The 27,934-nt window shown below is 45.3% G+C and overlaps 1 protein-coding gene across 1 annotated transcript in view; it reads right to left on the reverse strand.

The window, feature by feature from the left end:
• LOC137537208 (uncharacterized) overlaps window positions 1-14,371 on the reverse strand; it is a 154,499-nt gene extending 140,128 nt beyond the window's left edge. Inside the window, 2 exon segments of the mRNA XM_068259313.1 lie at window positions 9,493-10,485; window positions 14,308-14,371. Of these exon segments, the coding sequence (XP_068115414.1) occupies window positions 9,493-10,438 (946 nt within the window). The 5' untranslated portion in view covers window positions 10,439-10,485; window positions 14,308-14,371.
• Window positions 14,372-27,934: the final 13,563 nt, after the last annotated feature.

A 27,934-nucleotide genomic window follows, 5' to 3' on the forward strand; every position in this document is an offset into this window, starting at 1 on the left:
TGGCTTTCCTGCCATTTCACTATTTGGCTGGTGTTGTGAACATGACAGAATCTGGAAAGTGTTAGGCAAAGGAGAGGGGAGGTTAGTGTTAGGCAAAGGAGAGGGGAGGTTAGTGTTAGGCAAAGGAGAGGGGAGGTTAGTGTTAGGCAAAGGAGAGGGGAGGTTAGTGTTAGGCAAAGGAGAGGGGAGGTTAGTGTTAGGCAAAGGAGAGGGGAGGTTAGTGTTAGGCAAAGGAGAGGGGAGGTTAGTGTTAGGCAAAGGAGAGGGGAGGTTAGTGTTAGGCAAAGGAGAGGGGAGGTTAGTGTTAGGCAAAGGAGAGGGGAGGTTAGTGTTAGGCAAAGGAGAGGGGAGGTTAGTGTTAGGCAGAGGAGAGGGGAGGTTAATGTTGGGCAGAGGAGAGGGGAGGTTAATGTTGGGCAGAGGAGAGGGTAGGTTAGTGTTAGGCAAAGGAAAGGGGAGGTTAGTGTTAGGCAAAGGAAAGGGGAGGTTAGTGTTAGGCAAAGGAAAGGGGAGGTTAGTGTTAGGCATAGGAGAGGAGGTTAGTGTTAGGCATAGGAGAGGAGGTTAGTGTTAGGCATAGGAGAGGGGAGGTTAGTGTTAGGCATAGGAGAGGGGAGGTTAGTGTTAGGCATAGGAGAGGAGGTTAGTGTTAGGCAGAGGAGAGCGGGAGGTTAGTGTTAGGCAGAGGAGAGTGGAGATTAGTGTTAGGCACAGGAGAGGGGAGGTTAGTGTTGGGCAGAGGACAGTGGAGGTTAGTGTTAGGCACATGAGATGGAGAGGTTAGTTTTGGGCAGAGGAAAGGGGAGGTTAATTTTAAGCAGAAGAGAGGGTAGGTTAGTGCTAGGCAGAAGAGAGGGGAGGTTAGTGTTGGGCAGAGGAGAGGGTAGGTTAGTGTTGGGCAGAAGACAGTGGAGGTTAATTTTAAGCAGAAGAGAGGGGAGGTTAGTGCTAGGCAGAAGAGAGGGGAGGTTAGTGCTAGGCAGAAGAGAGGGGAGGTTAGTGTTAGGCAGAGGAGAGGGGAGGTTAGTGTGAGGCGCCAGGTGTTACCTGGACCGAATACGGTTGTGTGCTCCTATAATTTATTGCCTGATGAGGCAGGTCTACGCCTGTGAAACGCGTTGCAACTCTGAGATCTATGTGTCCACTAATGAGTAGGAGCACTTTTTATCTGCTATATTTCAGTCTGCAGAGCTTTCAAGCTAGGGGACCTGGGAAAACAAACAAACAATTTAGATGAGCTGACTTGCTGGAGATGGAGGATGGTGCTGAATGCTGTCTGTGTCAGCCTGCCTCATTGCCCATAAGTGCTTATACCTTACTTGATTTACAATTGTAAAAAGTTGGCCTAGAGCAGTAAAAAGCACAAATCTGGCTCTGGTAGTTGGGCAAAGTCTGTTAAAAGTTGCCCACTGATGCAAAAAAGTAAATCTGGAACACAGATCCTGTGTTGAAGGTGTATGCAGGCGGCTTGAAAGTGCAGTGTTTGGGTGGGGAGTGATTCTTGCAGAGTTCACATGCATGTAATTTCATATGGATGTTATTTACTGCTGTGGTCCAGCAGTATTGCAGATAATTTAGTATAATACTGACCCCTGTACACTATCTGCAATACCCCTCGACACCAGCAGCAAATAACATCCATATAAAAAGCAAAAATTCCCCCCCCCCCCCCCCCCTCCTTTTGAAATGCAACAAACACCCTTGTATGATTTGTGACTTATTAAATGCAATGATCACCCCTAGTATGAAATGCAACTATAACAGTGACCAATATTCAGTGTTCTCATCAGGCACTTTTACAGGGGTGCTTCACCCAGCTAATTTTGGTAAGCACCGGCTGTCATCGTTTTTCCTCCTCATCCTTTGCGGTAAGCAGAGTTGCATCGGCCCTGAATTCCCCTGTCACACTCCACCCGGCTACTTTTTCATGCCACCCGGCTGGAAAAAATTTCTGGGGAGAACACTGCACATTAGCGTTCGCTGTCCGGATTCGCCTGATCGGATCCGGACCGTATACTGTACAAACGGAACGTACGTTCCGCATAGCAATGCAAAGTCTATGCGGACGTTCACATGCGTCCGTTCCCTACAGAATGGAGCCAGATCGGATACGGACAATTTTCCAACATGCGCTATTTTCCGGATCCTGACCCGAACATGCGGCCATGCTGTGCAATGAGAAACGGATGTTTCTCATCACACTGGCAATAGGACCGGATGCTTCCAGCACCGGTCCTATGCCACTTGGGGGGCCCGGACTACACGCCGGTATCCCCCATGCTTGCGGTGCCTTTCCGGCACTGCAATGTATCTAGTTCCGGCTACTTTATTGTAGCCGGAACTGATACATTCCGGATCCGCAACTTGTGGCCACCGCAGAGACCCGTACGGTCTATTTGCGGCCCCCGGACCCGGACACTTGCGGACTCGAACCGCAAGTGTGAACGGGGCCTAAGTCACCCCTACTGTGGCCAATCTGTGTACAGTAATGTACAGTAACTATTATCAGCTTATTACAGGCTGGTAACACTAAGTCACCCCTACTGTGACCAATCTGTGTGCAGTAATGTACAGTGACCATTATCAGCTCATTACAGTCCGGAAACACTAAGTCACCCCTACTGTGACCAATCTGTGTACAGTAATGTACAGTGACCATTATCAGCTTATTACAGACCAGTAACACTAAGTCACCCCTACTGTGACCAATCTGTGTACAGTAATGTACAGTGACCATTATCAGCTTATTACAGACCAGTAACACTAAGTCACCCCTACTGTGACCAATCTGTGTGCAGTAATGTACAGTGCCCATTATCAGCTTATTACAGGCCGGTAACACTAAGTCACGCCTACTGTGACCAATCTGTGTACAGTAATGTACAGTGACCATTATCAGCTTATTACAGGCCGGTAACACTAAGTCACCCCTACTGTGCCCAATCTGTGTACAGTAATGTACAGTGACCATTATCAGCTTATTACAGGCTGGTAACACTAAGTCACCCCTACTGTGGCCAATCTGTGTACAGTAATGTACAGTGACCATTATCAGTTTATTGCAGGCCAGTAACACTAAGTCACCCCTACTGTGACCAATCTGTGTACAGTAATGTACAGTGACCATTATCAGCTTATTACAGGCCGGTAACACTAAGTCACCCCTACTGTGACCAATCTGTGTACAGTAATGTACAGTGACCATTATCAGCTTATTACAGGCCAGTAACACTAACTCACCACCTACTGTGACCAATCTGTGTACAGTAATGTACAGCAACCATTATCAGCTTATTACAGGTCAGTAACACTAATTCACCCCTACTGTGACCAATCTATGTACAGTAATGTACAGTGACCATTATCAGCATATTACAGGCCGGTAACACTAAGTCACCCCTACTGTGACCAATCTGTGTACAGTAATGTACAGGGACCATTAGCAGCCTATTACATGGCAGGAACACTAAGTCACCCCTACTGTGACCAATCTGTATACAGTAATGTATAGTGACCATTATCAGCTTATTACAGGCCAGTAACACTAAGTCACCCCTACTGTGACCAATCTGTGTACAGTAATGTACAGTCACAATTATCAGCTTATTACAGGCCAGTAACACTAAGTCACCCCCTACTGTGACCAATCTGTGTACAGTAATGTACTGTGACCATTATCAGCTTATTACAGGCCAGTAACACTAAGTCACCCCAACTGTGACCAATCTGTGTACAGTAATGTACTGTGACCATTATCAGCTTATTACTGGCCAGTAACACTAAGTCACCCCTACTGTGACCATCAGCTTATTACAGGCCGGTAACACTAAGTCACCCCTACTGTGGCCAATCTGTGTACAGTAATGTACAGTGACCATTATCATCTTATTACAGGCCAGTAACACTAAGTCACCACTACTGTGACCAATCTGTGTACAGTAATGTACAGTCACCATTATCAGCTTATTACATGCCAGTAGCACTAAGTCACCCCATACTGTGAGCAATCTGTGTACAGTAATGTACAGTGACCATTATCAGCTTATTACAGGCCAGTAACACTAAGTACCCCTACTGTGGCCAATCTGTGTACAGAAATGTACAGTGACCATTATCAGCTGATTACAGGCCAGTAACACTAAGTCACCCCTACTGTGGCCAATCTGTGTACAGTAATATACAGTGACCATTATCAGCTTATTACAGGCCGGTAACACTAAGTCACCCCTACTGCGACCAATCTGTGTGCAGTAATGTACAGTGACCATTATCAGCTTATTACAGGCCGGTAACACTAAGTTACCCCTACTGTGACCAATCTGTGTACAGTAATGTACAGTGACCATTATCAGCTTATTACAGGCCAGTAACACTAAGTCACCCCTACTGCGACCAATCTGTGTGCAGTAATGTACAGTGACCATTATCGGCTTATTACAGGCCAGTAACACTAAGTCACCCCTACTGTGACCAATCTGTGAACAGTAATGTACAGTCACCATTATCAGCTTATTACAGGCCGGTAACACTAAGTCACCCCTACTGTGACCAATCTGTGTACAGTAATGTACAGTCACCATTATCAGCTTATTACAGGCCAGTAACACTAAGTCCCCCCACACTGTGACCAATCTGTGTACAGTAATGTACAGTGACCATTATCAGCTTATTACAGGCCGGTAACACTAAGTTACCCCTACTGCGACCAATCTGTGTACAGTAATGTACAGTGACCATTATCAGCTTATTACAGGCCGGTAACACTAAGTCACCCCTACTGTGACCAATCTGTGTACAGTAATGTACAGGGACCATTAGCAGCCTATTACATGGCAGGAACACTAAGTCACCCCTACTGTGACCAATCTGTGTACAGTAATGTATAATGACCATTATCAGCTTATTACAGGCCGGTAACACTAAGTCACCTCTACTGTGAAAAATCTGTGTACAGTAATGTACAGTGACCATTATCAGCTTATTACAGGCCGGTAACACTAAGTCACCCCTACTGTAACCAATCTGTGTACAGTAATGTACAGTCACCATTATCAGCTTATTACAGGCCAGTAACACTAAGTCACCCCCTACTGTGACCAATCTGTGTACAGTAATGTACTGTGACCATTATCAGCTTATTACAGGCCAGTAACACTTAAGGCCCATACACACGTCGGATTTGCGCGAACGACGGGTCGTTTGAACGTTCCGTCGTTCGCACGTTTCCGCATGAAATCCGGCGTGTGTACAGACTATCGTTCGGGAGATAAGACTGGTTACCAACGATCCGCCGGGCGGATCGCTGGTAACCAGTCTTATCTCCCGAACGATAGTCTGTACACACGCCGGATTTCATGCGGAAACGTGTGAACGACGGAACGTTCAAACGACCCGTCGTTCGCGCAAATCCGACGTGTGTATGGGCCTTAAGTCACCTCTACTGTGACCAATCTGTGTACAGTAATGTACAGTCACCATTATCAGCTTATTACAGGCCAGTAACACTAAGTCACCCCCTACTGTGACCAATCTGTGTACAGTAATGTACAGTCACCATTATCAGCTTATTACAGGCCAGTAACACTAAGTCCCCCCACACTGTGACCAATCTGTGTACAGTAATGTACAGTGACCATTATCAGCTTATTACAGGCCGGTAACACTAAGTTACCCCTACTGCGACCAATCTGTGTACAGTAATGTACAGTGACCATTATCAGCTTATTACAGGCCGGTAACACTAAGTCACCCCTACTGTGACCAATCTGTGTACAGTAATGTACAGGGACCATTAGCAGCCTATTACATGGCAGGAACACTAAGTCACCCCTACTGTGACCAATCTGTGTACAGTAATGTATAGTGACCATTATCAGCTTATTACAGGCCGGTAACACTAAGTCACCCCCTACTGTGACCAATCTGTGTACAGTAATGTACAGGGACCATTATCAGTTTATTGCAGGCCGGTAACACTAAGTCACCCCCTACTGTGACCAATCTGTGTACAGTAATGTATAGTAACCATTATCAGCTTATTACAGGCTGGTAACACTAAGTCACCCCTACTGTGACCAATCTGTGTACAGTAATGTACAGTGACCATTATCAGCTTATTACAGGCCAGTAACACTAAGTCACCCCTACTGAGACCAATCTGTGTACAGTAATGTACAGTGACCATTATCAGCTTATTACAGGCCGGTAACACTAAGTTACCCCTACTGTGACCAATCTGTGTACAGTAATGTACAGTGACCATTATCAGCTTATTACAGGCCAGTAACACTAAGTCACTCCCTACTGTGACCAATCTGTGTACAGTAATGTACAGGGACCATTATCAGCTTATTACAGGCCGGTAACACTAAGTCACCCCTACTGTGACCAATCTGTGTACAGTAATGTACAGTGACCATTATCAGCTTATTACAGGCCAGTAACACTAAGTCACCCCTACTGTGACCAATCTGTGTACAGTAATGTACAGGGACCATTATCAGCTTATTACAGGCCAGTAACACTAAGTCACCCCTACTGAGACCAATCTGTGTACAGTAATGTACAGTGACCATTATCAGCTTATTACAGGCCGGTAACACTAAGTTACCCCTACTGTGACCAATCTGTGTACAGTAATGTACAGTGACCATTATCAGCTTATTACAGGCCAGTAACACTAAGTCACCCCTACTGTGACCATTACCAGCTTATTACATGCCAGTAACACTAAGTCCCCCCACACTGTGACCAATCTGTGTACAGTAATGTACAGTGACCATTATCAGCTTATTACAGGCCGGTAACACTAAGTTACCCCTACTGCGAACGAATCTGTGTACAGTAATGTACAGTGACCATTATCAGCTTATTACAGGCCGGTAACACTAAGTCACCCCTACTGTGACCAATCTGTGTACAGTAATGTACAGGGACCATTAGCAGCCTATTACATGGCAGGAACACTAAGTCACCCCTACTGTGACCAATCTGTGTACAGTAATGTATAGTGACCATTATCAGCTTATTACAGGCCGGTAACACTAAGTCACCCCTACTGTGAAAAATCTGTGTACAGTAATGTACAGTGACCATTATCAGCTTATTACAGGCCGGTAACACTAAGTCACCCCTACTGTAACCAATCTGTGTACAGTAATGTACAGTCACCATTATCAGCTTATTACAGGCCAGTAACACTAAGTCACCCCCTACTGTGACCAATCTGTGTACAGTAATGTACTGTGACCATTATCAGCTTATTACAGGCCAGTAACACTAAGTCACCTCTACTGTGACCAATCTGTGTACAGTAATGTACAGTCACCATTATCAGCTTATTACAGGCCAGTAACACTAAGTCACCCCCTACTGTGACCAATCTGTGTACAGTAATGTACAGTCACCATTATCAGCTTATTACAGGCCAGTAACACTAAGTCCCCCCACACTGTGACCAATCTGTGTACAGTAATGTACAGTGACCATTATCAGCTTATTACAGGCCGGTAACACTAAGTTACCCCTACTGCGACCAATCTGTGTACAGTAATGTACAGTTACCATTATCAGCTTATTACAGGCCGGTAACACTAAGTCACCCCTACTGTGACCAATCTGTGTACAGTAATGTACAGGGACCATTAGCAGCCTATTACATGGCAGGAACACTAAGTCACCCCTACTGTGACCAATCTGTGTACAGTAATGTATAGTGACCATTATCAGCTTATTACAGGCCGGTAACACTAAGTCACCCCCTACTGTGACCAATCTGTGTACAGTAATGTACAGGGACCATTATCAGTTTATTGCAGGCCGGTAACACTAAGTCACCCCCTACTGTGACCAATCTGTGTACAGTGACCATTATCAGCTTATTACAGGCCAGTAACACTAAGTCACCCCTACTGTGACCAATCTGTGTACAGTAATGTACTGTGACCATTATCAGTTTATTGCAGGCCGGTAACACTAAGTCACCCCCTACTGTGACCAATCTGTGTACAGTAATGTATAGTAACCATTACCAGCTTATTACAGGCCGGTAACACTAAGTCACCCCTACTGTGACCAATCTGTGTACAGTAATGTACTGTGACCATTATCAGTTTATTGCAGGCCGGTAACACTAAGTCACCCCCTACTGTGACCAATCTGTGTACAGTAATGTATAGTAACCATTATCAGCTTATTACAGGCTGGTAACACTAAGTCACCCCTACTGTGACCAATCTGTGTACAGTAATGTACAGTGACCATTATCAGCTTATTACAGGCCAGTAACACTAAGTCACCCCTACTGAGACCAATCTGTGTACAGTAATGTACAGTGACCATTATCAGCTTATTACAGGCCGGTAACACTAAGTTACCCCTACTGTGACCAATCTGTGTACAGTAATGTACAGTGACCATTATCAGCTTATTACAGGCCAGTAACACTAAGTCACTCCCTACTGTGACCAATCTGTGTACAGTAATGTACAGGGACCATTATCAGCTTATTACAGGCCGGTAACACTAAGTCACCCCTACTGTGACCAATCTGTGTACAGTAATGTACAGTGACCATTATCAGCTTATTACAGGCCAGTAACACTAAGTCACCCCTACTGTGACCAATCTGTGTACAGTAATGTACAGGGACCATTATCAGCTTATTACAGGCCAGTAACACTAAGTCACCCCTACTGAGACCAATCTGTGTACAGTAATGTACAGTGACCATTATCAGCTTATTACAGGCCGGTAACACTAAGTTACCCCTACTGTGACCAATCTGTGTACAGTAATGTACAGTGACCATTATCAGCTTATTACAGGCCAGTAACACTAAGTCACCCCTACTGTGACCATTACCAGCTTATTACAGGCCGGTAACACTAAGTCACCCCTACTGTGACCAATCTGTGTACAGTATGTACAGTGACCATTATCAGCTTATTACAGGCCAGTAACACTAAGTCACTCCCTACTGTGACCCGTCTGTGCACAGTAATGTACAGTGACTATTATCAGCTTATTACAGGCCAGTAACACTAAGTCACCCCTACTGTGACCAATCTGTGTACAGTAATGTACAGTGACCATTATCAGCTTATTACAGGCCGGTAACACTAAGTCACCCCTGCTGTGACCAATCTGTGTACAGTAATGTACAGGGACCATTATCAGCTTATTACAGGCCGGTAACACTAAGTTACCCCTACTGTGACCAATCTGTGTACAGTAATGTACAGTGATCATTATCAGACTATTGCAGGCCAGTAACCCTATGTGTGACAAAAAAAGAACAGTGCACACCAAAGCAATCAGGATGCCTGTACTGCTATTGTTAGTAGGCTTAGTAAGCGAGATACAATCAAGGATAGTTTTAGATGACAAAAATATAACAGGAGTAGATAGCATAACCCCTAATATGGCCGGTCTGTGAGCAGTGACACTGTCATAATAACTAAAGATATTCAATATTTAATGCTGATTACTCACCTGTTCTACCCTCTATAAGCGGGACCTCTATAGCTGTCCTCATCATGTCACCTTCCTCTGCAGACCGCTGATCACTCCTCACATATGTCTCTTCGTCTTTCGTTGTCCCCATCATCTCACCCTTCTCCATAGACTGCTGATCACTCCTCAGAAAACCCTCTTCTTCTTCCTCTTTAACTGTCCTCATCATGTCACCCTCCTCCATAGACAGCTGATCACTCCTTACAAAAGTCTTTTCTTTTTTAATTGTCCCCATCATGTCACCCTCCTTCATAGACTGATCACTCCTCACAAACATCTCTTCTTCTTCCTCTTTACTTGTTCTCATCATGCCACCCTCCTTCATAGACTGCTGATCACTCCTCACATATGTCTCTTCTTCTTCCTCTTTACTTGTCCTCATCATGTCACCCTCCTCCATAGACGGCTGATCCCTCCTCACATACGTCTCTTCTTCTTCCTCTTTAATTGTCCCCATCATGTCTCCCTCCTCCATAGACTGCTGATCACTCCTCACATACGTCTCCTCTTCTTCCTCTTTACTTGTCCTCATCATGTCTCCCTCCTCCATAGACTGCTGATCACTCCTCACATACATCTCTTCTTCTTCCTCTTTACTTGCCCTCATCATGTCCCCCTCCTCCATAGACTGCTGATCACTCCTCACATACGTCTCTTCTTCTTCCTCTTTACTTGTCCTCATCATGTCTCCCTCCTCCATAGACTGCTGATCACTCCTCACATACGTCTCTTCTTCTTCCTCTTTACTTGTCCTCATCATGTCCCCCTCCTCCATAGACTGCTGATCACTCCTCACATACGTCTCCTCTTCTTCCTCTTTACTTGTCCTCATCATGCCACCCTCCTCCATAGACTGCTGATCACTCCTCACATACATCTCCTCTTCTTCATCTTTAATTGTCCTCATCATGTCTCCCTCCTCCATAGACTGCTGATCACACCTCTCTTGTTCTTTGAGCTCAAATCTCAGTTCTGAAAAGGGTAACACATTATAGCTGTAAGATATTAGCAGTAATAAACAGAACACAGAAAAGAACATCATTTGCTAGGGGGTGATAATATCCCATAAGATGTGGTATCTGCAGAATCACCAATAATGCAAGTATAGCTAACAAGGTAATGGTAAGTGTGCAGTGAGTGCTTGGTGCAACAGTAATACTGATTAGTTTTAGCAGAACCTCACCAGTGGAGCTGGTGGGTACTATCAGTAAGGAACCTCACCAGTGACAAGGGCTCACAGGTGAGTAGAGTGGTCAGACAGATCGGTTCGGCAACAGACAGGAAGATACAGTACAGAATCGGAAGGCAGAAGGATAGAGGTATTTCAGGCAGAGTCAGCAACAGGATCAGATGGGCAAAGGTACAGAATCAGGTAGCGTAAGAGTAGTCAGAAGAGAGCCAGAGTCATACACAGAATATCAAGCAATAATAACAGTAGTAATGATAATTCCTAGTCTTGTGTGAAATCCCTGGTTTCCTCCCAGATCAAAGCACACTGGAACTAATCTAAGGTTTGAGTGCTCACACGAAGCATTCGCAACAGCAGAAAGTTTGCAAGTGATTCTCGGAGGCTTAAGAAGCGGAGGAGACAACCTCGGCCACGCCCATCAGCCAATCAGAGCTGCCGCGAGTCTCCGAATGTTACAATAACAAGGCATAACAAAGCATGTCCACCCCGACCTCTGCTCTGCCCAATATATAACAAGTATGTCCACCCCGACCTCTGCTCTGCGCAATATACAACAAGTATGTCCACCCCGACCTCTGCTCTGCCCAATATATAACAAGTATGTCCACCCCGACCTCTGCTCTGCCCAATACATAACAAGTATGTCCACCCCGACCTCTGCTCTGCCCAATATATAACAAGTATGACCACCCCGACCTCTGCTCTGCCCAATACATAACAAGTATGTCCACCCCGACCTCTGCTATGCCCAATATATAAGAAAGCATTTCCACCCCGATCTCTGCTCTGCCCAATATATAACAAAGCATGTCCACCCCGACCTCGTCTGCTCTGCCCAATATATAACAAGTATGTCCACCCCAACCTCTGCTCTGCCCAATATATAACAAGTATGTCACCCGACCTCTGCTCTGCCCAATATATAACAAGTATGTCCACCCCGACCTCTGCTCAATATATAACAAGTATGTCCACCCCGACCTCTGCTCTGCCCAATATATAACAAGTATGTCCACCCCAACCTCTGCTCTGCCCAATATATAACAAGTATGTCCACCCCGACCTCTGCTCAATATATAACAAGTATGTCCACCCCGACCTTTGCTCAGCCCAATATATAACACGTATGTCCACCCCGACCTCTGCTCTGCCCAACATGTAAAAGTATGCCCACCCCGAACTCTGCTCTGCCCAATATATAACAAGTATGCACACCCCGACCTCTGCTCTACCGATATATAACAAGTATGTCCACCCCGACCTCTGCTCTGCCCAATATATAACAAGTATGTCCACCCCGACCACTGCTCTGCCCAATATATAACAAGTATGTCACCCGACCTCTGCTCTGCCCAATATATAACAAGTATGTCCACCCCAATCTCTGCTCTGCCCAATATATAACAAGTATGTCCACCCCGACCTCTGCTCTGTCCAATATATAACAAGTCTGCCCACCCGACCTCTGCTCTGCTCAATATATGACAAGTATGTCCACCCCGACCTCTGCCCTGCCCAATACATAACAAGTATGTCCACCCCAACCTCTGCTCTGTCTAATATATAACAAGTATGTCCACCCCGACCTCTGCTCTGCTCAATATAAAACAAGTATGTCCACCCCGACCTCTGCTCTGCCCAATATACAACAAGTATGTCCACCTCGACCTCTGCTCCGTCCTATACTGTATATAACAAGTATGTCCACCCCGAACTCTGCTCTGCCCAATATATAACAAGTATGCCCACCCCGACCTCTGCTCTACCGATATATAACAAGTATGTCCACTCCGACCTCTGGTATGGCCAATATATAAGAAAGCATGTCCACCCCGACCTCGTCTGCTCTGCCCAATATATAACAAGTATGTCCACCCCAACCTCTGCTCTGCCCAATATATAACAAGTATGTCACCCGACCTCTGCTCTGCCCAATATATAACAAGTATGTCCACCCCGACCTCTGCTCAATATATAACAAGTATGTCCACCCCGACCTCTGCTCTGCCCAATATATAACAAGTATGTCCACCCTGACCTCTGCTCTGCCCAATTTATAACAAGTATGTCCGCCCCGACCTCTGCTCTGCCCAATATATAACAAGTATGTCCACCTCGACCTCTGTTCTGCCCAATATATAACAAGTATGTCCGCCCCGAGTTCTGCTCTGCCCAATATATAACAAGTATGCCAACCCCGACCTCAGCTCTACCGATATATAACAAGTATGTCCACCCGACCTCTGCTCTGCCCAATATATAACAAGTATGTCCACCCTGACCTCTGCTCTGCCCAATTTATAACAAGTATGTCCGCCCCGACCTCTGCTCTGTCCAATATATAACAAGTATGTCCACCCCGACTTCTGCTCTGCCCTATATATAGCAAGTATGTCCACCCCGAACTCTGCTCTGTCCAATATATAACAAGTATGCCCACCCCGACCTCTGCTCTACCGATATATAACAAGTGTGTCCACCCCGACCTCTGCTCTGCCCAATATTTAACAAGTATGTCCACCCCGACCTCTGCTCTGCCCAATATATAACAAGTATGTCCACCCCGACCTCTGCTCTGCCCAATATATAACAAGTATGTCCAGCCCGACCTCTGCTCTGCCCAATATATAACAAAGCATGTTCACCTCGACCTCTGCTATGCCCAATATATAACAAGTATGTCCACCCCGACCTCTGCTCTGCCCAATATATAACAAGTATGTCCACCCTGACCTCTGCTCTGCCCAATATATAACAAAGCATGTCCACCCCGACCTCTGCTATGCTCAATATACAACAAGTATGTCCACCCCGACCTCTGCTCCATCCTATACTGTATATAACAAGTATGTCCACCCCGAACTCTGCTCTGCCCAATATATAACAAGTATGTCCACCCCGACCTCTGCTCTGCCCAATTTATGTCAAGTATGTCCACCCTGACCTCTGCTCTGCCCAATTTATAACAAGTATGTCCGCCCCGACCTCTGCGCTGTCCAATATATAACAGTATGTCCACCCCGACCTCTGCTCTGCCCAATATATAACAAAGCATGTCCACCCCGACCTCTGCTATGCTCAATATACAACAAGTATGTCCACCCCGACCTCTGCTCCATCCTATACTGTATATAACAAGTATGTCCACCCCGACCTCTGCTCTGGCCAATATATAACAAGTATGTCCACCCGACCTCTGCTCTGGCCAATATATAACAAGTATGCCCACCCCGACCTCTGCTCTGCCCAATATATAACAAGTGTGACCACCCCGACCTCTGCTCTGCCCAATATATAACAAGTATATCCCCCCGACCTCTGCTCTGCTCGATATATAACAAGTATGTCTACCCCGACCTCTGCTCCATCCTATACTGTATATAACAAGTATGTCCACCCCGACCTCCGCCCTGCCCAATATATAACAAGTATGACCACCCCGGCCTCTGCTCTGCACAATATATAACAAGTATGTCCACCCCGACCTCTGCTCTCCCAATATATAACAAGTATGTCCACCCCGACCTCTGCTCTGCCCAATATATAACAAGTATGTCCACCCCAACCTCTGCTCTCCCAATATATAACAAGAGTCACACAATCACCTCTTCCAGCCTTGTGTACTCTCCGTCTCCACCTCTTGCAAAAGTCTGCGTTGCACTATTTCCTGTCTCTGGTTTCATTACTTCCTTTCTGTGCGTTCCACCTGGGGGGTGTAATGTCGCCATCTTCTGGTAAATAGGCTAACTGCAGCCTCTGTTTGTGCACTAACCTGCACTCAGCAGTCTCAAATTATTCTTATTATTTGTAGTAGTAGCAGCAGCAGCGGTTGTAATTTCCAGACTGGAGCTGCTTGCCATTCGCATTTAATGTGCATTGTTTTGAAAAACATTTGCGTTTGCATTTTACGTTAAGGTCAATGGCCAACGATGTTAGTGGTTAATAGCAAAGCCCCCTTGTGTGCTAGAAACACCAAATTTGCAGGGTATGTTAAGAAGGAGGACAATGGGAATAAGAGGAAAAACATTTTTTCAAAACAATAGTTTTGGAGAAAATGAATTTTAAAGTTACAATAGGAAAAAAAAGTCTATATTTAAATGCAGATTCCAAAGATATCGCTGATAAAAAGAGTGGCACTCAATCAAAGAAAGGGGATGGCGTGCCTAGGCCTCAGCGGACCCCGCACTCTTAGGTCCAATTAGCAGCAATGCAAAACAATGGAGGCTGGCACTGCAGTAATTATAGGCTCTTTATTGAAATCGCAGTAAAAACATGTGGCTATACGGCCATATATGTAAATGACAGATAGAGTATCAACCTATTGGTAGTGTAAATTTACATTAATCAAAAGAAAGAGCAGTGCATTTCATGACGGGGTTTCCAGGGGGTCCATACGCAGTACTTATCGACCCAGTGGCGTAGCTAAGGAGCTGTGGGCCCCAGTGCAAGTTTTACAATGGGCCCCCTCAAGCATTCTATATATAACAATTGATAAGACACACCAAAACCTGCCAAGAACAACCACAGTGTCAGAGAAGCAAGAGGGAGATGGGGAACAGTTTGTTAGTGATCACTACTATTCACAGTCTCTGTAGAAGTGATTATTACAAATAACTCAGTAGAAAAAAGTAGACAGACACTACACCGCTAGTGTTCCACACTCAGGGTATATAGGATTCAAAAAACGATGTCAGGAGGATTTGCCTAGGTAGGAATACTGTGTATCATGCATGCTCAAAATGTATATAACAACAAGATATAATTTTCAAAGTGAAGAGAAGGAGCAGTTTGGCACTTGCGTTGCACATAAAAAAGCTTTATTACTTGTGACTTCCAACAAAACACATCTCCAAACAGTAAGAAAAAATGTGGTGTAAAATACTACCAGGTCTTTGAAGTGCTGTGGGGTCCGGTGGGAGCAGTGTTAGGGCCTGATGACCGTTTTGCTCTATTGAGCGCTCTATTGAGCGTCCTCAGAGGCACTCTGCACCTGAGTGCCTCTGAGGACGCTCAATAGAGCGAAACGGTCATCAGGCCCTAACACTGCTCCCACCGGACCCCACAGCACTTGAAAGACCTGGTAGGATTTTACACCACATTTTTTCTTACTGTTTGGAGATGTGTTTTGTTGGAAGCTACAAGTAATAAAGCTTTTTTAAGTGCAATGCAAGTGCCAAACTGCTCCTTCTCTTCACTTTCAAGTGATTATTACCAGCACAGGACCAATAGAGAGCTAATACTATAGTTGAGGGAGGGCCCTTCGGGGCCCCTCTGACCCAAGGGCCCCAATGCGGTGGCTACCACTGCACCCTCTATTGCTACGCCCATGATGGACCCCCTGGAAACCCTGTGGAAGGGGCAATGCTTTGGCCAGAGATCGCTGTACAGCCGCAATATGGCTGTATAAGGATCCCTGGCAACTTTACCTGTTTTTTGGATCATTTTTATTTTGTTCAGAGTGTGGGAAATATAAAAAAATTATGCGGGGTCCCCCCTCCTGAGCCTTTTAAACCCCTTGTCCCCCATGCAGGCTGGGATAGCCAAAATGCGGAGCCCCAGCCGAGTGGGGCTTTGGACCCTGAGCTATACCAGCCCACATGGTCCATGGTATGGGGGGTTCTGGGGGGAGGGGGGGCCAAGCCTCTCTCTCTGCCACAGAGCCCTTGTCCAATCCATGGACAGGGGGCTCTTCCCAACCTCCGGTGCCCCAGGAGGAGGTGGGGCTGACAATGCCCTGGGAGGTGGTGTTCATGATGGCACCCATTTAAGAATTGGACTCCAGGTGCCAGCCTCCCTCCTCAGGAGAAATTAGTATAGGGGTACATAGTACCCTGTACCCATTTCCACAAAGGGTTACATGAAATAAAAACATACCGTAACCATGTCTAAAATGTATTTTAATAGTCTTAATTAGCCATGAATTCTTACTTACCTTTAAAAAAATGTTCCCACGCCAATATCCTCAGTTAGCTTGATTGAAGATCTCCGCTGTTTAGTATAGAGTATCTGCTAACAGCGAGCAGTCCAACGCTAAGAGCATGGTAATGATGCAGCTCAGCTCTGTAAGAGGGCAGAATTAGTGTTAGGAGCAATTTTTTAACACAAGGTCTATGTTGAAATTGATGCTGTCCACGTTACATCACTGATGTGGGGATGATCATGGAAATAATGAAACAGCATAATTTTCACCCCTTTAACTTAGTAATCCCTCGTTCCTCCCACTGTATAAATATCTCATGCATCCCAGGGACAAATCCCAGTAGACCCAGTGGTGTAGCTAAGCAAGTATGGGCCCCAGTGCAAGTATTACATGGGCCCCACCAAGCATTTAATGCATAACAATTGATTCAGCACACTAAAACCTGCCAAGGACAACCCCAGTGTCTGCGGTGCAAGAAGAGGATGAGGAACAGTTTGGTAAAAATAACTACTATTTAAAGCATCTATGGAAATGATTATTACCAGCACAGGACCCATAAAGAGCTAATACTATGGTTGAGGGAGAGCACCTCGGGGCCCGTCTGGCCCAAGGGCTCTGGTGCGGTCGTAACCTCTGTCTGCATCCCTATTGCTACGCCACTGGGTAGACCCCAAAAAGGGTGAATACTTGGACACCCACCATGGCAAAGAAAACACTTTCCACAACGCCTTCCATGTCACCGTAGTGTCCCTGAGTAGTTACCTCAGGGGTAACTGGGCTCATGGCACATGCAGGAACCCTCACAATGACCATAAAAAAATACATATATCCAGGCACATCGCATCTAGTTAGGACATTAAATAAGTTAAGGAAAGGGAGGTGCTGAAGGGGGTGTGGCTAGAAAATGTGCCTGGATATATGTATTTTTTTCTTGTTACTGACCCCTGTGGCTAGGGTCTAATTCATTGCACTCCCTCCTTCCCCTGTATGTGTTTGTCAGCATGCACACAGCTTATGCTGGTGTATGTGCATGGTGCACATGGATACATTACGTTAGCTCCCTTGTGCGATTGGTAAGATGCACTGTCTGTCCCAGGAGAGGACGTCAGGATGTGTGCTCCTAATCCATTGATAGGTTTGATGCAATGAATGTGTTTGCATGTCTGCACTATGCATGTTACAGGGCCAGAGTTAGGACACCTATGTTTACCTGGGTACTTCTGCGCAGTATAGGTGACTAAGCATAAGAATGCATTCTTCTGTGAACTAAGACCCCGGCTTTTAACTTAGCTGTAGGGATAACAGTTGTGCCTGGATGAGTGAATCTGTGAATGCATTTGTTTGAACATTTGCATGCGAGAGTGCGAAGGGTTAATAGATTTTGGTGATTCTCACAATGACCATGGTGCTGCCAACGCTTACTCTAAAGCTACATTTGAGCAGTGATTGGTTTCAAATACCAAACTGCTGACATGTCTTGGCAGATGCTACATTATATTCTCTGACATTGGGGACTCCCAGCTCTCCAAGGTCCTTTGTCTAAGGTGTATTCTTCCCTTTTACCTCTCCATAGGAAACATGAAAAAATTCTATATATATATATATATATATATATATTTCTTATATTTTTATTTTTATTAAAGAAGAAAGAGGCAATGAAGTATCAATGTACAAAATAGCACAATGAATGCAAGATAGAAAAAGACAAGGTAACAAGATCCCAAAGCATGGGACAAAAGAAGGATACAATATGTTTGAGTATTATAGAATTACAACATGTAACTTTACAATACTATAAGGATATATATTAATTAGTTTGTAGGTGATACAACATTCAAATGAACATACGCCACTTACCAGTATATATCCAAAACAAATCTTACATGTATTGGTATGCGTACCTCACCCTCTCCCCCTCCTCTTTTTATTTTTAACATGAACAAGAAGAGAAATAAAAAAGAAAAGGAAATAAGAAAAGAAAGTAAATAGAGAGAAAGAGAATGGAATCAAGAATCTGAGGTGCATGGGTATGCCACTCTCCCCATGCACCCCCGAAACCACCTGCCTCCAGTTTCTATATAAGCAAAAGCTTCAATATTAAGGTTCAAGCAAAGACTTGCCTTCATCATACCTCCATACCCCTGGACATATCCACCACTACCATGGACAAGGTCTCCTCCTGCCTATCTGCCATCTCCTCCTGGATGTCCGCTAGGTTCCTGAAACTAAATCTAGACAAAACTGAATTTATGATCTTCCAACCCCGGTCATCCCTGGACCTTCCAGATGTGCATGTCACTGTTAACCACGCTACTATTCGCCCTACCTCTCAAGCCCGCTGTCTGGGTGTCACCCTGGACTCTGCACTCTGCTTCACTCCCCACATCTAAAACCTCACAAAGTCCTGCAACTTCCACCTTCGTAACATCTGTAAGATTCGCCCTTTCCTGACCTCTGCCACCACCAAACTCCTCATCCATGCCCTCATAATTTCCCGCCTCGACTACTGCAATGCCCTTCTGTCTGGTCTCCCTATGATCCGAATTGCCCTGCTGCAGTCCATCATGAATGCGGCAGCCAGAATTATCCACTCCTCCCATCGCTCCACCAGGGCGGCTCCCCTCCGTGAATCCCTCCACTGGCTTCCTATCCAGTCCAGAATCAGATTCAAGATATTGTGTCTGACCTACAAATCCGTCCACAAAACCTGTCCAACCTACATTTCTGATCTTACTCAGATATACACACCAAGCCGCTCACTCCGCTCTTCCAATGAACTTCACCTGACTGTCCCCCACATCACCCAGTCCCATGCACGCCTCCAGGACTTCTCTAGAGTCGCTCCAACACTATGGAACTCCCTACCTCCACCCATTAGGGCAGTCCCCTCTTTCAACACCTTCAAGAAGGCCCTCATACAGCTGAACTCTGGTCCCCTACTGTACCTCTCGTGTCCCTACCTCTCCCTCTAGATTGTAAGCCTTTGGGCAGGGTCCTCCTCCTTTTGTGTCCTACCTGATCATGCACCTCCATTACTGTACCATGCTAGGCATCTGAGTGAACCTAACTTGCCTAATCTCCATGCTTCATCCAGTGACTGACTAAGCATTACTTTGTACTCATACTGTGCTGTGTGATCTCCATGCTCCATCCAGTGACTAAGCATTACCTGGTACTCATACTGTGCTGTGTGATCTCCATGCTCCATCCAGTGACTAAGCATTACCTTGTACTCATACTGTGCTGTGTGTTCTCCATGCTCCCCTCCAGTGACTAAGCATTACTTGGTACTCATACTGTGCTGTGTGATCTCCATGCTCCCCTCCAGTGACTAAGCATTACCTTGTACTCATACTGTGCTGTGTGATCTCCATGCTCCCCTCCAGTGACTAAGCATTACCTTGTACTCATACTGTGCTGTGTGATCTCCATGCTCCCCTCCAGTGACTAAGCATTACTTGGTACTCATACTGTGCTGTGTGATCTCCATGCTCCCCTCCAGTGACTAAGCATTACCTTGTACTCATACTGTGCTGTGTGATCTCCATGCTCCCCTCCAGTGACTAAGCATTACTTGGTACTCATACTGTGCTGTGTGATCTCCATGCTCCCCTCCAGTGACTAAGCATTACCTTGTACTCATACTGTGCTGTGTGATCTCCATGCTCCCCTCCAGTGACTAAGCATTACCTTGTACTCATACTGTGCTGTGTGATCTCCATGCTCCCCTCCAGTGACTAAGCATTACTTGGTACTCATACTGTGCTGTGTGATCTCCATGCTCCCCTCCAGTGACTAAGCATTACCTTGTACTCATACTGTGCTGTGTGATCTCCATGCTCCCCTCCAGTGACTAAGCATTACCTTGTACTCATACTGTGCTGTGTGATCTCCATGCTTCCCCTCCAGTGACTAAGCATTACCTTGTACTCATACTGTGCTGTGTGATCTCCATGCTCCCATTCAGTGACTAAGCATTACTTTGTACATAATACTGTGCTGTGTGATCTCCATGCTCCCATTCAGTGACTAAGCATTACCTTGTACTCATACTGTGCTGTGTGATCTCCATGCTCCCCTCCAGTGACTAAGCATTACCTGGTACTCATACTGTGCTGTGTGATCTCCATGCTCCCCTCCAGTGACTAAGCATTACCTTGTACTCATACTGTGCTGTGTGATCTCCATGCTCCCATCCAGTGACTAAGAATTACCTTGTACTCATACTGTGCTGTGTGATCCCCATGCTCCCCTCCAGTGACTAAGCATTACCTTCTACTCATACTGTGCTGTGTGATCTCCATGCTCCATCCAGTGACTAAGCATTACCTTGTACTCATACTGTGCTGTGTGATCTCCATGCTCCCATCCAGTGACTAAGCATTACCTTGTACTCATACTGTGCTGTGTGATCTCCATGCTCCATCCAGTGACTGACTAAGCATTACCTTGTACTCATACTGTGCTGTGTGATCTCCATGCTCCATCCAGTGACTAAGCATTACCTTGTACTCATACTGTGCTGTGTGATCTCCATGCTCCATCCAGTGACTAAGCATTACCTTGTACTCATACTGTGCTGTGTGATCTCCATGCTCCCATCCAGTGACTAAGCATTACCTTGTACTCATACTGTGCTGTGTGATCCCCATGCTCCCCTCCAGTGACTAAGCATTACCTTGTACTCATACTGTGCTGTGTGATCTCCATGCTCCATCCAGTGACTAAGCATTACCTTGTACTCATACTGTGCTGTGTGATCTCCATGCTCCCATCCAGTGACTAAGCATTACCTTGTACTCATACTGTGCTGTGTGATCTCCATGCTCCATCCAGTGACTAAGCATTACCTTGTACTCATACTGTGCTGTGTGATCTCCATGCTCCATCCAGTGACTAAGCATTACCTTGTACTCATACTGTGCTGTGTGTTCTCCATGCTCCCCTCCAGTGACTAAGCATTACTTGGTACTCATACTGTGCTGTGTGATCTCCATGCTCCCCTCCAGTGACTAAGCATTACCTTGTACTCATACTGTGCTGTGTGATCTCCATGCTCCCCTCCAGTGACTAAGCATTACCTTGTACTCATACTGTGCTGTGTGATCTCCATGCTCCCCTCCAGTGACTAAGCATTACTTGGTACTCATACTGTGCTGTGTGATCTCCATGCTCCATCCAGTGACTAAGCATTACCTTGTACTCATACTGTGCTGTGTGTTCTCCATGCTCCCCTCCAGTGACTAAGCATTACTTGGTACTCATACTGTGCTGTGTGATCTCCATGCTCCCCTCCAGTGACTAAGCATTACCTTGTACTCATACTGTGCTGTGTGATCTCCATGCTCCCCTCCAGTGACTAAGCATTACCTTGTACTCATACTGTGCTGTGTGATCTCCATGCTCCCCTCCAGTGACTAAGCATTACTTGGTACTCATACTGTGCTGTGTGATCTCCATGCTCCCCTCCAGTGACTAAGCATTACCTTGTACTCATACTGTGCTGTGTGATCTCCATGCTCCCCTCCAGTGACTAAGCATTACTTGGTACTCATACTGTGCTGTGTGATCTCCATGCTCCCCTCCAGTGACTAAGCATTACCTTGTACTCATACTGTGCTGTGTGATCTCCATGCTCCCCTCCAGTGACTAAGCATTACCTTGTACTCATACTGTGCTGTGTGATCTCCATGCTCCCCTCCAGTGACTAAGCATTACTTGGTACTCATACTGTGCTGTGTGATCTCCATGCTCCCCTCCAGTGACTAAGCATTACCTTGTACTCATACTGTGCTGTGTGATCTCCATGCTCCCCTCCAGTGACTAAGCATTACCTTGTACTCATACTGTGCTGTGTGATCTCCATGCTTCCCCTCCAGTGACTAAGCATTACCTTGTACTCATACTGTGCTGTGTGATCTCCATGCTCCCATTCAGTGACTAAGCATTACTTTGTACATAATACTGTGCTGTGTGATCTCCATGCTCCCATTCAGTGACTAAGCATTACCTTGTACTCATACTGTGCTGTGTGATCTCCATGCTCCCCTCCAGTGACTAAGCATTACCTGGTACTCATACTGTGCTGTGTGATCTCCATGCTCCCCTCCAGTGACTAAGCATTACCTTGTACTCATACTGTGCTGTGTGATCTCCATGCTCCCATCCAGTGACTAAGAATTACCTTGTACTCATACTGTGCTGTGTGATCCCCATGCTCCCCTCCAGTGACTAAGCATTACCTTCTACTCATACTGTGCTGTGTGATCTCCATGCTCCATCCAGTGACTAAGCATTACCTTGTACTCATACTGTGCTGTGTGATCTCCATGCTCCCATCCAGTGACTAAGCATTACCTTGTACTCATACTGTGCTGTGTGATCTCCATGCTCCATCCAGTGACTGACTAAGCATTACCTTGTACTCATACTGTGCTGTGTGATCTCCATGCTCCATCCAGTGACTAAGCATTACCTTGTACTCATACTGTGCTGTGTGATCTCCATGCTCCATCCAGTGACTAAGCATTACCTTGTACTCATACTGTGCTGTGTGATCTCCATGCTCCCATCCAGTGACTAAGCATTACCTTGTACTCATACTGTGCTGTGTGATCCCCATGCTCCCCTCCAGTGACTAAGCATTACCTTGTACTCATACTGTGCTGTGTGATCTCCATGCTCCATCCAGTGACTAAGCATTACCTTGTACTCATACTGTGCTGTGTGATCTCCATGCTCCCATCCAGTGACTAAGCATTACCTTGTACTCATACTGTGCTGTGTGATCTCCATGCTCCATCCAGTGACTAAGCATTACCTTGTACTCATACTGTGCTGTGTGATCTCCATGCTCCCCTCCAGTGACTAAGCATTACCTTGTACTCATACTGTGCTGTGTGATCTCCATGCTCCCCTCCAGTGACTAAGCATTACCTTGTACTCATACTGTGCTGTGTGATCTCCATGCTCCCCTCCAGTGACTAAGCATTACCTTGTACTCATACTGTGCTGTGTGATCTCCATGCTCCATCCAGTGACTAAGCATTACCTTGTACTCATACTGTGCTGTGTGATCTCCATGCTTCATCCAGTGACTGACTAAGCATTACCTTGTACTCATACTGTGCTGTGTGATCTCCATGCTCCATCCAGTGACTAAGCATTACCTGGTACTCATACTGTGCTGTGTGATCTGGTTTTCTTGTATTCCTGTATTGTCATATTGCTGTATGTCACCCCTTAATATTGTCTGTAATCTAAACTAATGTCCAGCGCTGCATAATATGTTGGCGCTTTATAAATACAATAAATAATAATCAGATAACATGAAAAATTCCCATCTCCTCCAGATTTCCTTGAATTTTTCCTCACGATGTGTAGCGAGGTGAATAATTTGCTCTAGATGTTTAAGAGAGTTAAATTCCTCTAGCCAATCAAAAAGAACATGAACAGTTCTCCGGAACTTAGGGATGGTCAGCCTTGCAGCTGTAAGGATATGATAAATCGGTGATTTTTTTATAGGTTTAAAATTCTATAATTTTATAACAACAGCGCGCTTTATCAGGAACAGTAAAGTTTGACTAGACTATTGGAGTTTTACAAATCTTATCTTTATTATTGTAGCCCTGCCTGCTGGTCCTTCAGGGACATTTACCCATCTTCACAACGGTTGTATTACTTTGGCAATTAAAGTAGTGAAATCCTCCCGGTAAAGGAGTGAGGGAATCAGTAGGCGCCACCTTAAAGAGAACCTAAAGTGAGGCTGCCATATTTATTTCCTTTTAAGCAATACTGGTTGCCTGGCTATCCTGGTGATGTCTTTGGCTGCAGTAGTGTCTGAATCAAACACCTGAAACAAGCATGCAGATAATCCAGTCAGACTTCAGTCAGAGCACCTGATTTGATGCATGCTTGTTCAGGGTCTATGGCTGAAAGTATTAGAGGCCGAGGATCAGAAGGACAGCCAGGCAATATGCATTGTTTAAAAGGAAATAAATATGGCAGCCTCTATATCCCTGTCACTTTAGGTTCCCTTTAAATCCCCGAGAGATCTGATATCAGGTTTCTATTTATTTGCACAGATATAATAGTTTGTTTTTTAGCTCTTTGATCCCTGATTCTCTACCTATTTCTTGTACGGTTTGCTGTATTGTTGGAAGCTGCTCCGTTGGGCTGTTTAGGAATAGCAGTACATCATCTACAAATACTGCAGCTCTCTTCCCGTTTATCTCAATCCCCTCCAGCTTACTAAGCAGATATCTGTCTAAAGGCTCTAGGCTGAGGATGAAGAGCAGCAACGACATTGGAGGACATAAACTTCTAACAGCTTACCCGTAATTCTGCGAGGTGGTCTGTGACTGATGGTGTCTCGGTGGTATAGGTAATGCTGTACTGGCATGGCCGGAGTCCCCTTGTAGTGGTAAGCTGCTATAATGCGGCTTAAATGTACTGCCAGGACCCCAGCTGATTGAGCTCAGCAGTCTTGCACATTCTGGCTGGCTAAATTAAGTCAAGGCTTGGTTTAGCTGTTAATCCTAGCTCTGATAGGTTACTTTGCGGTCATGTGGGTGGCTGCGTCATCATTGATATCAGCCTTCTCTATTGGGCTTAAGGGAACCTGAGGTGAGAGGGATATGGAGACTGCCATATTTATTTCATTGTAAACAATACCAGTTACCTGGCAGCCATGTTCATCTTCTGGCATAAGTGAGTCAAAACCTTGGAACAAGCATATGGCTAATCCAGTAAAACCTGAGTCAGATGAGTCAGAGAACCTGATCTTCTGCATGCTTGTTCAGGGTCTACAGCTAAAAGTATTAGAGAGAGACACAGGAAGGATAATGCTAGGAAGACACTATTTCGAATGCAACCATATGGTAAACGATTTACGGTGGTGTGTATTGGAGATTGGAGAAAGTCACAACAGGAGAAGGGATGGACAACGAGACAACCCTCCTAAGAAGGGAGAGTAGGTGGATTAACAAGTTGGAAACGCTTGTCCCCGAAGGACTTAATGAGGAATGTAATTTGAGGTGTTTCCTATGACTTGAATATATTGTTACACTGTCACTTTAAAGCCCTCTATCTAAGTATGTGCCCGCCCTGTGGGGTGTGTTTTATGATGTGATATGTGATTTAAGTGTGAGTATCAGCTCAGTTTTTTGTAACACTTGATAAAGGCCGCAGGCCGAAATGTCGTGTGTTCGTTTTGTGCTATGGTACAATAAATACTGCAATTTGCTTAAATCCAGGTGGAGACCCAGCCATCCTTCTTTTCTTGCGTTTTAATGCTAGGTACACACTATACGATTTTCCTATATTTTTTTCATCATTTTTTTTTAATCAAAAAATGATTAAAGGATACCCGAAGTGACATGTGACATGATGAGACAGACATGGGTATGTACAGTGCCTAGCTCACAAATAACTACGTTGTGCTCCTTTTTTTCTTTCTCTGCCTGAAAGAGTTAAATATCAGGTATGTAAGTGGCTGACTCAGTCCTGACTCAGACAGGAAGTGACTACAGTGTGACCCTCACTGATAAGAAATTCCCCTTTTTATCTCTTTCCTGCTCTCAGAAGCCATTTTCTGCTAGGAAAGTGTTTTATAGTTGGAATTTCTCATCAGTGGGGGTCACACTGTAGTCATTTCCTGTCTGAGTCAGGACTGAGTCAGCCACTTACATACCTGATATTTAACTCTTTCAGACAGAAAAAGAAAAAAAGGAAAACAGCATAGTTATTTATGGGCTGGGTACTGTACATACCCATGTCTATCTCATCATGTCACATGTCACTTTGGGTATCTTTTAAAAAAACAATTGGAAAATCGAAAAATCGATCGAAATTCAGATTGGACATGTTGGAAATCATTGATCTGGCAAATAAATCTAACAGAAAATTGTATGGTGTGTACCTAGCATTAGGAGGACTGCCAGGCAACTGGTATTGTTTAAAAGGAAGTAAATATGGCAGTAAAACTAATAGAAAAAAAATGGGACCTTAAAACGAAAAATGGTAAAATACAACAATATACAAAAATACAAAAGTGTACATTTATTAATGTCTTCAAGAGAGTCTGAAGCGAGAATAAATCTCGCTTCAGCTCTTATATATAGCAGGGGCATGTGTGCCCCTGCTAAAACGCCGCTATCCCACGGCTAAACGAGGGTCCCTTACCCCCCAAATCCCCTCGAGAAGTCCCGGGGATCACTTCCTGATTTAGGCAGGGCTAATGGCCGCAGCCCTGCCTCATGCGCGTCTGTCAGACACGTATCTCCGCCTCTCCCCCGCCCCTCTCAATCTTCCTTCACTGAGCGGGGCGGGGGAGAGGCGGCGATGCACGTCTGATAGACGCGCTGTGAGGCAGGGCTGCAGCCGTTAGCCCTACCTCCAGGAGGAGCAAAATCTACGACCACGTTGGTCGTACATTTTGCAGGGGTGGGTTTGGGGGTGAAGGGACCCCCGTTTAGCCGCGGGATAGCGGCGTTTTAGCAGGGGCACATGTGCCCCTGCTATATATAAGCTCTGAAGCGAGATTTATTCTCGCTTCAGAGTCTCTTTAAGAATCACAAACATGAAAAGTGCAATTGCACATCACTATGGACATTCATCAGATAAAACTGCAGAGGTTGACCACTAGTTGTGAGGTAGACTCAAAAGGTTCTTTAAAGTTATATCATAACATATCATGCTTCGCTGAAACTCCTGATGAGTCCAGCAAAAATCAACAGCAGATTCCACGTGGATAACAATAATCGGCATGGACAGGAAACAGTTCCAGCCAGCTTATCAGAATCCAGTAAATGAGTAGCTTCAAAGAAATCGGATGACCAGCACTGAAGATTTTCAAAGGTTTGTTTATTTAACAACAAAGTGAACATACAGATGTGCATCCAGTATTTAGATGTAATTACAGTCTTCAGTAATCATAGCTCTTAGATGCACACAGCAATGTAAGACACTTTAGGGAGGAGCTGTGCCCACACTGTGGCCAGGTGAAGGCCGAGGTCAGCCTCAGTACCGGCGGGGACACCGGGCTGCGAGTGGAGCTGCATTATGGGACATGTCACCAGCAGAGCCGGGACAAGGTCCTCCAGCACCCAAGGTTGAGACACCAAAGTGTGCCCCTCCATCCCTGCCACCCGAGCCATCAAACACTCAAACACTGATTGCTATTAGACTAAGAGGCGCCACAGGGCCCACAACCTCCCCAACACCTTAATATTTAGTTATCTGGCTTGCAGTCACTGCCATGTATCCCCTTTTCTTATTTCTTTCTGCTTTAAACACAATTAGGAATGACAGCT

Source organism: Hyperolius riggenbachi, chromosome 10 (assembly GCF_040937935.1).
Source record: "Hyperolius riggenbachi isolate aHypRig1 chromosome 10, aHypRig1.pri, whole genome shotgun sequence".
Classification (NCBI taxonomy): Eukaryota; Metazoa; Chordata; class Amphibia; order Anura; family Hyperoliidae; genus Hyperolius; species Hyperolius riggenbachi.